Here is an 11,310-nt window from a genome sequence, read left to right as displayed (position 1 = left end):
CTGTTCCTGGAATGCTGCAGTAACTGCAAGATTCCAGCAGACATTATTAACCATTCAACAGTAGCTTAAAGTCCTCAGAGTCCTGCTGTAAGGTGAGTAAGAATGTTGTTTTAAATGTGTCCTGTTCAGTGGGCTAGAATCAGGTGAGATGCTCCTCCCTCCCCCATCTTTATTCCTTTTGTTTATAGCCTCACTGTTGCTGAGTTTGTTTCCTTAACTGAGTTGCACCATGAAAGGGACGTGATCAATTCTCCCTTGCTTGGGGGCGAGGGGTGGAAGAGCCTCTACTTTCTTAGTACACGTTTCTCATCCTAGCCGTGCCTGCTTCTGCACCATGCTTTGCGCACAGTGTGAACAGCAATGCCAACGAGACAGGGAGCACTGTTCTGTACAACTTTATTTCAAGCTATCGCTAACGATTTTACAGCAGTTCCTGGGCGTTCATTACATCACGCTAATGTAGTCAGCAAAGGCCTGCGAAGAGTCCCAGGTGTTGCTGACCACGCTGCACACAGCTCTGAGCCGCCGAAGAGCCTCTTGCGCTGTTGCAGCATCTTGGTCCAACCAGTTCTGAAAGAGGCGGAGGTGGGTAAACGTGATCTGCCCGCCTCGCTGCAGGATGTGGCTCTCCAGCTTCTTTGCAAACTCCAGGAGCCCGTCCGGCTTGATGCAATTTGAGCTTTAAGGGGGTAAAACAAAGAGTAAAATACAGTTAAGATCTTAGGTGCCTACAAGTTAAAATTCATTTGAGGAGGAAGAGTGTACTTATTCTCAAGCATCACAGTAATAATGGTAGGCAGTAGATACTAACAGCTTGATTGTATCCGATGGAGACAGGTCATGCATAAGAGCTGGTTATACTCTGCCTCTATAAAGGGCGGAGCTGTTCTGTCCATTCTCCCACCAGCTAACAAGCATGGTGTTTTTGTCATTAAACTCATTTCTAGCCATTTAAAACTGGGGCTTAGAAGCTCAATGAAAGATGTTTGTATTTCTTTTTCTTCCCTTACGGTATATGCAGGGATACTTACCTTTTGAGAATGCTCAAATCCTGGGTAGCGGCAGCAAGGTGTTCCCTAAAACATAGTCTTAGTTGATGTGGTATCAGCTCAGCTAGTGAACAGAACGAGGCTCAGGATTTACCCTGCTGTCTGGAGCACTGAAGTGTGTTTAAAAAGGGACGTGACGGGAGAGTACTATGGTTGAGGCCGCAGCATACCTGACGTCCAACTGGCAGATGGAAGAGGATGAATCTTCAGAGAAAATGTCAGCCAAGGCAACCAACCTGTGATTCCCTAATGATGGGAAAACAAATGACGTGAAACCGCAATCACTGAAAGCATCAAAGGAAGGAGGGAGGCGCAGCACCAAGGGACTTAAGCAGCTTCAGCAGTGGCCCATTAGTACTAGAAACCGGGCTGCAATCAAACACCACCAAACAGCAAAGTGTGAAAGTCACTATGAAAGTTGGGCTTCACACTGGGGGCCTACCAGTGAGAGAGAGGTTTGATTGGTCCATTATAGATCCATTGAGCCATTCAATTCCTCATCCTCACTACACCTTTAACTGTTACCTGAACATTACTAAAGCAAAAAGGTCCTGTCGGAAATCATTAAAGAAACCTGTAACTTTAGAAAGCTCTAAGTTGCATCGAGTAAGCCGATGCAGTTGCTTTAAGAGGCAGAGTGTCTGCATAGTACACCTGGCTATAGCTAGTGCTATCAGCTTTATTTCTAGCTATTCTAGAATCAGGGCCTTAATCTTCTACATCTGGAATCCCACCTCTGTCAGTGGCCAAAACCTAGCGCTTCACAGAAAGGGGAGAAAAATCCCATCGTGCACCTGGATAATTGTGCAATGCAGCACATGGCTGAAATACCCTATATACCTCCATGAAAAAATATTCATTCCACAAATACCACTGTTTAACAGCTGTTGTGTGTTTAACTCATTGGTAGAAGTTGGTCAGCAATGGCTCTGACTACTCTCCTGATAGTTAGCTGTCAGGGAGCTAGTGTAAGGGGATGCCCACATAGTTGCATTGACAGTACATACCAAGTCTGTTTCCAGGCAATTTGAGGCTCTTCAGAGTTGAATTTCTCTTCACTATTTTGATTATGTTGGATAGAAACTCAGTGGTGCAGCTTTCAAACAGCCGACAAAAGGAAAATGTAATTTCTACCAAAAAATTACACACAGTGATAGATGTATCTTTGGCCTCTCTCACCACAGTCAGTAAATTATTTATTTACATATTGCAGATCGCTTTGGGGGACCTGTTTAAGGTGCAAGAACTGAAACCATCCTTGCTAGATACCTAGTTACAACATGCTTAAAATGAATAGTGTAGGCAGGATCCTCAATGGTGTTGTTACCTGGGTAAAACCCTGATCATATCCCTCAGTTATGTGACCTGATTATAAGGTTATAGCACCATGCATGTTATGTCTAACAGCCACGACCGTAACTCCGTTTTGCACTGCAGACTGGCTTCAGAGCTTTACTGCTCCTTAGTCACAACCCAGGTATGTTTTCATCCCCCCTGCCCGCCGCCCCCAAAAGTCACACATCCCATCTCCTTCCCATTCCTGAGAGAATGAAACTGTCGGACAAATCCTGTACTCCCTAGGATCACACATTGACTCCAACCTCAGCCCCACCAGCAGTCTGTGGTGCAGCCCCTGTGGGTGGGCGGGCGTTTGCTGTACCTTGAAGGACAGGGTCCTGCAGCAGGAGGAGAACTTCCTTCTGGTAGTCAGCAAGGTTCACATCATGGAAGCTCAGTCTCTTCAAGCCTGGATTACACTCTGCAAGATGGACAAAATCTTACTGGTCAGGTATCGTGAGCTTGTGTGTCAAAAGAAATGTGCTATCTGCTAATGAAATCCCAACCACACAGCTGGCTGTCCTGGATAAATAACAGCTCACCATTCACAGTACTTAAACTTACAAATTTAGGGCCAAATTCTGCCTTCGGATTTCTGCAATACAGTAACTCCCAACTCCCCACGGTAATTTTCACTAAAACAAAAATGGGAAGAAAATCCCTGCCGCCTTTTCCATTTTTCTGTGTTCGTGAATTGCGCCAAGTGTGTGCATTGTAGAGACAAGAGTAAAAATTTCAAAAGCACTCAGGTGCCTAATTCACTTTTGAAAATGGGACTTAAGTAGGTTAGGCACTTTTGAAAATTTTACCTAGCACGTACAGTCCAAAGCAACAGAAAAGCAAATGGTTAGGGCTCTAGAAAGGCTCTGCTGAGACAGCTATGCCTGTATAGCTAGGCTGGTGGAGCCCCCTACTGGAGATACAATTTATACCAGCATAAGAAGATCTATAGATAAACCACCTCAGGCATAGCTGTGTCTACACAGGGTTTTGCCAGCATTGCTATTTCAGTCAGGGGTGTGGAATTTTTCACACACCTGAGTGAGACAGCTATGCCCACAAAACTGTGTAATGTAGACCTGTCCCCCTAGACAATACAGGTGGCAGAGGAACAGGGAGGCCCCTAGACAAGCCGCTAAAGGAGACCATGATAGGTTTTGTCCAAGAAGCTCACTGCACAGTTTTATTGTGTTACCTTTGAGTGCCTGCAGAAGGAGCCCAAACTCCAGGGGACAGGAAATTGTAGCACTGTCCAGGGACAACTGCTGGAGAGACCTTGAGGCTTTCAACACAGGCAAAAGGAGACTGGTCTGCAGAGGTTCTCTGGGGAATCGGATCTCTAACTGTTCCAGGCAGCTCTCTAAAGGGAGGGGGGAAACGATGTTTGTTGGCAAATGCTTTCTCTCAAAAATGTTTGATAAATGCATTTGGTTCCCAGAGGAACTAAGTTATCCACTGTACCCATCACCAGTGTCTGGGTGCATGGAAGAGTAATGAATATATAGACTTGGGGTAAAATTTTCCTATGTGACTTAGGCACCTCAGTCTCATTGATTTTCAGTGGGACTTATGCTCCTAAACACCTAAGTCACATTTGAAAATTTTACCCCCTTATCCACAAATAGCTGAATCAGCCTTTCATTCCAGGACACAGTTCTTCACAGATTCCATTCAAAGCCAAAAGCCTGTGGCTTGGTCTACACTTAAGTTATACCAGCATAGCTGTGTTGGCCAGGGGTATGAAAAAACCACACCCTTGACCGACATAGTTACACTGACCAAACCCCCAGCATTTATGTCAGCACAGCTGCGTCTGAGTGCTTAGCTGACATCATTCAGGGAGGTGATATTCCTACACTGACAGAAGAAGAACTTCTATCAGCAAAGGCTGTGTCTACACTAGGGGGCTATGGCAGCAGAGGCTGTACAGTGTAGACATAACGCCCTGAAGACCAACAAATCTGTTGAAAGAAGGGAGGAAGTGGGTTCCAGAATCTGCAGTCCCTGACCTGCTACAGCACTCAGACATGGAAATCCCGGGGCTTAGCAATAGCTTTGCACTTGATCTCAGTTATCATGATGGTGAACAGAGTTTTTTTTCTGACTGACACCAGCCAACCTATACAAGGCCTTATATATCATAGTCAATAGCATGAATTGCACACACAAGTGAACAGGAAGCCAGAACAGCACAGCAGATCTGGACCACACAGGTAAACAAGCCAACAGCCACTTTCTGCACTGACCATAGGTTCTGCCTGGCCTTGTTAGGTGCTGATGTGTTTGGTATTTTACATGACACAATTAAAGACGTTCTGTCCAGGAGCCCTCAAAAGTTGTGCCACGTCAGAGCACACAACAGACTGGAGGTCACAATCAATCTGCAGGTGGAAAATTGTGGCAAGGTCTGACTCTCAAAGGAATGGTCACAATCACCTAGCTAAGTGCAAACTGGGCCAGGACTTAAGCATCTTACCCCGTGTGCAAAGGCGGTTGAACTTACTACTTTAAACAAACAGCAAGATCTCATTTACTAGTCAGCGTCTATAGTCTACCTGGAATTTCTGCCTCCGAGCTCGAATGCCCTTCTGGCCTGTTCCCCTCCAGCTGGTTTTTGAGATCAAAGCTGACAGACAGCGTGTGAAGGCGGGGGAAGGCAGTCAGGATGGACCGAACAAGCTCCACCGAGGGGATGTATGAGAACACGTCACTCACACGCACCACATGGAGGCTGCAGTCTCTGCGGTGAGAGAGGGCCCGGAGCCCAGACAGGATGCAGAAGATATTAGCGCCCAGGCCTGAAACCAACATTTCAATAGCAAGCAAGATGGGTGTTACATACACAGAGAGAGCAAATAATTCAGCAAGGCTGGAACAAAGACACAGCCTGTATCACCTGCACCTTTCTAACAGATCCCAGCGTTGGACTGTGGACCGGTTTCCCCAGGGAAGAGGTAGAAGCCATCACTTTAGCAATTTAAAACTGGACAATGCACTAGACAAATTACAGGGAACAATCCTGCACTTCAGGGATGGATTAGATGGCCTCTGATTAGTAAAATATGTGATTAACTCTAGGCAATGTCTTAAGAACTCCAGAGTCTTTCATACAAACGTCAGATATAAAAGATTGACTAGGTCACTTTGTCCATTTCCACTAGCCAGTGCAGAACTCTTATCAGCAGGGCTTTATTCAGCCCAGAGCAATGTTCCGAGCTTCCCACAATTCCTTTTGGGAACTATTCTATAATCTAAGACTCTTATCCTGTAACCTGCCCCCACAGAACTCCACTGATTTCAGTAGAGCTCAGCATGGGTGCAGGAATCTGCCTGCATGCAAAAGTCTGGAGGATCAGGGTCTATCAGACTTCACCATTAGGAAGTTATCCTTTTGCTCTGTTTCACCCCCACTACTCCTAGTTAGACTCATTTGTCCCTTTAATCTGATGGGTTTACATCCCAGTTCCTTCTCCAAAGTAAAGTTACCATAAATGTACATAGGAACAAAAAATGTTACAGGATGTTTTTACTCTGCAGTGAAGAATCCCCTCTGGACCCCATTAAAATATTAAACCCTTTTGTTATTAATTATGGATAATATAGTGGTGTCTAAGGGCCAGCCAAGAATAGGGCCCCACTGTGCTGTACACAGTAGAAGGTCTCTGTCCTTTTCTTCCTTTCCCTTCTCTCACTGCTTGTATCATCTTCATTATACTCTACTTGCATCATAGCACGTTTTCCTCTAACGCAGACACACCCCTCTCATATTTTAAGCCTGGTTGCTGCTGATCAGCTTTCCCTTGCTTTTTTCCCTACTTAAAGAAAGCCTTGCATGGTTTGAAGCGTCCTTGCTACCTATATTTTCAGGGTGAGCTTAAGAGTGCCCAATGATGTCTGTTCCACCCAACCAAAATTTCAGTGCCGATCTTAGCAGTTTTTAGAATTTGGCTTCAGTCAGAAACCAGATTGTCAAACACGCCTGAAATTAAAAGCTCTGTTATTACTACTAACCATTGTAAGACAGAACCAGCTTTTCTAAAGATGCCCAAGAGCTCAGCAGGTTCCCCAAAGCCCGACAGGTGTCCCCAGTCAGAGGGATGGAGAACAATTCCAGCGTGGATACACTTCGAAAGCGGCATGCCGCTTTCAGAGGAAGGATTCCGACAGATCCTCCTTCCGTGCAGCCAACGCCCTCAAAGCTAGGAGTGTCTGCTGGGGAAGGGGCCCAGCCATCAATGCTTTCCCCCTCCTGGGCATTGCTTTCGTAGAGCGACTCTGCCGCCGCCTCCTCCTCCTCCCTAGCAACAGCGAAGACAAAATCATATAGATCTTCCGAGTCTGCACGAGCTCTGCGGTTTCTCCTGGTGCAGCGGCGCTTCCTCCCCACCGCAGTCTTAAACCGTCTATAGGGCTTTCGGAAAGCGGGGCCAACCGAAGATCTTTTTGGTAGGGAAGGAGAAGACTCTCCTTTAATGTTGTGATACTCAGGGGGCACCTTGCAGCTTGTATCTTGACATGCTAGGTTTTGCAGAGGATGGCTCCTCAATCCACAGAGCACTGGAGTTTTAACAGTGTCACTGCTGCTCCTGGACAGTTCTATAGAAGCTTGAGAGTCAGGATCAGCTTCTTGCAGCACTTTGGCTGAAGCAGTTTGGGCCTTCCTGCTTCTTGACTCACTATCACCCCACTGGACAGTCTCTGATTGTTCAGCAGATCCACAGCACAGCTGATTTGACTCTAGCAGGGCCTCATCCTCTTGAGTTAGCAGGCCTTGGGCATCCGACTCCTCTCTGCAAAGACTGCAAGGGCTGCCCTGGTGCACAAGTGTCTTACCTGGGTGCCAAAACCCAGCACTCATACTCAGAATGAGGACTAAAAGTACTTTGTCGGGAACTGGCCAGGAACACATGGATACCTGGCTGACAGCTCCATGGTGGATCAGATGATGAAGCAGCAAACTTAGTGAATGTCTAATGGACAGATCGGAGGTCAGCAGATGACGGAACTTCAAGGTTCTCAGTGAGCCAGCCAGGTTTTCTAGCACTCTTTGGTTGGGCTCAGCAGTGAGCTCTGCTACCCCCTGCAGCATGTTACAGATGGTGAGCTGCGTAACATGCCGCGAGCTGTGGAGTAGGGGTGAAAAATGACGGTCACTCAGGCGCTGATCTGAAGAAACATCCAAAACTCCATGCAGGACATTTGAGAAGAAAGTTTCAAGGAACTTCTTCCTCCAACTTGTTATGTTCTGTAATAAAATCCCAGAATTAATGGATGTTATCCTCATTTAAACAAGGACACACTGGGAAAGAGGGAGTGGACTTTAACCCTAGGATGCTAATTCAGATTCTATCCAAGTCAGTAGTGACCATAAGCTGTTATCATCTGACAAAGCATTTAGTGACTTCAATCAACATCACAGAAACCACCACTGCCACTAGTTTCCCAGTTGTCATCAGTCTCTGTAGAGGTCAAGGATGTGCCATGGAGACTCAATACCCTCTCATCCCAACAGGCAGTCCCTTCAGGAAAGTTTGGGGGAATATTGGCGGTAAACAAGTTTATACTGCCACAACCTGTGCCGCATGGATTCCATGTTGCAAGGCAACATTTGACACCAGCTAAGGTTCTGATCCTGAAAAGTACTGTAGTCCGACAACTGGCGTTGAAGGTCTTAATTAAAATCAGTGGGAGGGCACAGTGTATCAGAATCAGGCTTACAGACATATTGTACTCCCTAATCCTTCAGGGTTCTAATTCAACAGTTTATTCCCCATGTGTCTTTACTCCAACACCTGCACAGCAGAGGCTTTACAACTGGGGCATCTGGGGGTAGCACCCACACAGCAACAACAGAGACAAGGGCAAAAATTTTAAGGTCAGAAGGGACCTTTATGGTCATCTAGTCTGACCACCGATATAACGCAAGACACAGAACTGCACCAAGTGGCTCCTGCATCAAAAGCCCATTATTTCTAGCTGAGCTAGAGCATCTCTTTAGACAGACATCCGAGATTGATTTACAGACAAAGTGAGGGAGACTCCACCATGTTCCTTAGTAAATTTGTTCCAATGGAGAGTTACACTCACTGGTAAAAAATTGCACTTTATTTCTACTCTGAACTTGTTCAGCTTCAGCTTCCAGTTGTTTGATCTTGCTACGCCTTTGCTGGATTAAAGAGCACTCTACTATGAGAAATCTTCTCCCCAAGCAGGTACTTATAGACCAGGATCAAATCACCTCTTAACCTTCTCTTTGTTAAACTAAACAGATTGAGCCTCTTTATTTTCTCACTCTAAGGGAAGTTTTCCAGACCTCAAATCATTTTTGTAGTTCTTTTCTGATCACTTTCCAATTTGTCAACACCTTTTTAAAGTGTGGACATCACAACTGGACACAGTAACACCATATACAGTGGGTACAACACCTCTCTATTTCTACTCAACAGTCCCCATTCTTATATATTCAAGGATTGCATTTGTTCCCTTAGCCACCACATTACAAAGTTAGCACACGTTCAGCTGGCTATCCACCATGGCCTCCAAGTCCCTTGCTGAATTATGCTTTCCAAAATACAGTCCCTCATCCTCTAAGTGTGACCTACATTCTTGGTTCCTAAATGTAGGACCTTCCTGGAGTGTAATAAAATCAGAGTAAAATAAATTTATTTTCATCCCAATTCCGTGCACGTTCATTGTGAGGCCCAAAATGTACAGCGCACATGCATACACTCCAGCAGTGGGCTTCATCCTAATATATTAAGCCCACAAAGTGCTATAGCATCCTTCTGGATGAAAAATTATATATAAGTACAAGATAAGGTGTTTTACGGAACATTTTGAGTATCAGGGTGACATCCTAATCCCTGATCCTGTAAATATTTACATGTGTTTAACTTTAGACATGTCAGTAGTCTCACTCAAAGCAATGGAATTATTCACATACTCAAAGTGAAAAATATGAATAAGTGTTTGCAAAATTGAGGTGTAAACTTTGTGTCCTTTCTAAATTGGTCCATCAGCAGCTTTCCAACTCACCTCTGACTTGGATGGTCTGATTTTCATCACATCGTTCCAGAGTTTGTGCCATATGGGCTGGGTTGAGAGTCCTGAAATACAAACAATTTTACACCAAATCCTCTATCTCAAAAGATTTACTCAATTTTCCCTTCTCGGGTTTCACAATGATGTTAATTTAAAACAAATAAGATTAGAAACACGAGTCATCAAATACTATTTTTTGGAGAACATTCAGGGCACTAGATCGATACTGATTTAAAAGAAATAAGACATTTTATGTTTGCTAAAGAGGCACTATGTGGTTAAAATAACATTTTAAAAGATATTTAGTACAAAAATAATCTTTTCCCTGTTACCTATTACATATCAGATTGTTATTCTTTTAGTTTTGGTAATCTAATTAATTATTATAAATTAATTAAAACTTTTCTGTACTAATCCTGCCTACGTACTTTTAGTATTCCTCATTTTGGACACTAAATAATAATTTTCACTGTTGAATACTTACATAGAAGCAAAAAGCAGCAAAGTTTGGCTTACAAATGTTGCAGGCAGTGTTATTATTTACAAAACTATTTCCAGTGGAATTTAAACAATCAAATATACTAAGTATTTCTTGTCTTAGGAACTGAAAATGTTATTTTTAGAAAGCCAAAGTTTGGGATGAAATTTGACTTGATGGTGTCTTTTAAAAACTATACATTTGGGGATTTTCACTGAATTCTCATCTATTTAAACAGACTGTATGTAACAGATACCATCAGTCCTTTTAAATAATAATATTATTCATCTCATTGTTATTCATCAGCCATGGTGAGCAGTGATCAAAAATCATTATCTTTAATGCTGTTCAGTGCTCTATAAGAAATGTATTTGGCATTCTAAATCCAGTTCCAATTAGGGAAAACGTCCACACCAAAAAACTTCTCATAGCTGATAGTAATTACTATTCCTTGTTGACAGTTTCAGCGGAGAGGCCCAGAACCAAATGATCAATGGAGACCAAACAACCCTTCAACTTTAGAGAAAACAGTTTTATGAATAAAACTGACCTTTTTTCACAGCAATGTCCTCAATCCTTTCCAGGTAATAGATATTAAGCAAAGGCAGGATGCCCTGGAGTATCTGTCCAGGAAGTGCTTTGGGGTGGGGGAAGAGAAGAGATGCAGAATGCTTTATAAGTCTGGGAGGCGGAAAAGATTTAGAGAGACAACAAAATAAAATGGAGACTGAAGTTCCCACTAGGGTAACACTTTGGTCCATGGATTAATGTTCACCTAAATGTCCTTTTTGGCACTTGCACTTAAAGCAGAGACAAGAACCCATCACCACTGTGCCCCGTGTCCAAGTTGGTCCAGTCAGGTTCCACAGCGATGCCTTCCTCACAAAGACCCTAGGGATGGGGACGTCCTGGTAACTCTGGGGCACTCAGCGCTCAATGTGCTGCCATCACAGATGTCACATACCTAACTCAGCTCCCACCAGACACGCTGCATTGGAAGAAGCCTGGGGACCCCCCCCCCACTTCACCACCAAACACTTGCGACATCCCCCAAGTTGGGACCCGCCCCCAACACACACATATACTGGGACTCGCCCCCCCCCGCAGGCCCCCCACTGCCCAGGACTCAGACGATCCCTCCCCAAACTGCATTAGGACAGACGTGAAACACCCCCCATTGCAGTGGGACAGGCCGGGGACCCCCGCGCCCCCCTTACCCCAAACCTCTCTCTCCAGGGTCCCCATGGCGGAGCTCACCACCACCCCACTCAGCTCGAAGAGGCTGGGGGGGCTCCCAGCAGCGGCCCCTCCCTCCGCCCGGGCCTCCATGGCCGCCGCCGCCCTCACTCAGATGAGCACCCTAGGGACGGGCTCGCCGCACAGAGAGAAACAGCGCCCGGCAGC

At 45.0% G+C, this 11,310-nt stretch overlaps 1 protein-coding gene across 6 annotated transcripts; it reads right to left on the bottom strand.

Moving 5' to 3' along the window:
- Positions 1-379: 379 nt before the first annotated feature.
- Positions 380-11,302, bottom strand: LRRC41 (leucine rich repeat containing 41). Of its 6 annotated transcripts, none has more exons than XM_037906244.2 (10): positions 11,164-11,302; positions 10,457-10,543; positions 9,423-9,493; positions 6,399-7,632; positions 4,943-5,185; positions 3,583-3,747; positions 2,710-2,808; positions 2,057-2,179; positions 1,220-1,295; positions 380-679 (listed from the first exon to the last, which is right to left on the bottom strand). In XM_037906244.2, exons 3-10 carry the CDS (start codon positions 9,447-9,449, stop codon positions 445-447), a joined length of 2,202 nt encoding a protein of 733 aa, XP_037762172.1. In that variant the 5' UTR covers positions 9,450-9,493; positions 10,457-10,543; positions 11,164-11,302; the 3' UTR covers positions 380-444. The 6 variants fall into 6 exon arrangements, with proteins under 6 accessions (XP_037762172.1, XP_037762170.1, XP_043408747.1 ...); XM_037906242.2 differs by having other exon boundaries at positions 11,124-11,262; XM_043552812.1 differs by lacking the exon at positions 11,164-11,302 and having other exon boundaries at positions 6,399-6,960; positions 6,994-7,632; positions 10,457-10,946.
- Positions 11,303-11,310: the final 8 nt, after the last annotated feature.

Source organism: Chelonia mydas, chromosome 8 (genome assembly GCF_015237465.2).
Source record: "Chelonia mydas isolate rCheMyd1 chromosome 8, rCheMyd1.pri.v2, whole genome shotgun sequence".
Lineage (NCBI taxonomy): Eukaryota > Metazoa > Chordata > Testudines > Cheloniidae > Chelonia > Chelonia mydas.
The sequence above is the reverse complement of the archived record's forward strand: the minus strand, read 5'-3'. Positions and strand labels throughout refer to the sequence as shown.

Coding starts and splice junctions, on each gene's coding strand:
- LRRC41 (XM_037906241.2), bottom strand. CDS start 10,667: ATGGACCAAAGTGTTACCCTAGTGGGAACTTCAGTCTCCATTTTATTT. Junction 9,494..10,456: donor GGACATTGCTGTGAAAAAAG/GTCAGTTTTATT, acceptor TTTGTATTTCAG/GACTCTCAACCCAGCCCATA. Junction 2,180..2,709: donor GCAGGACCCTGTCCTTCAAG/GTACAGCAAACG, acceptor ATTTTTTGGTAG/AAATTACATTTTCCTTTTGT.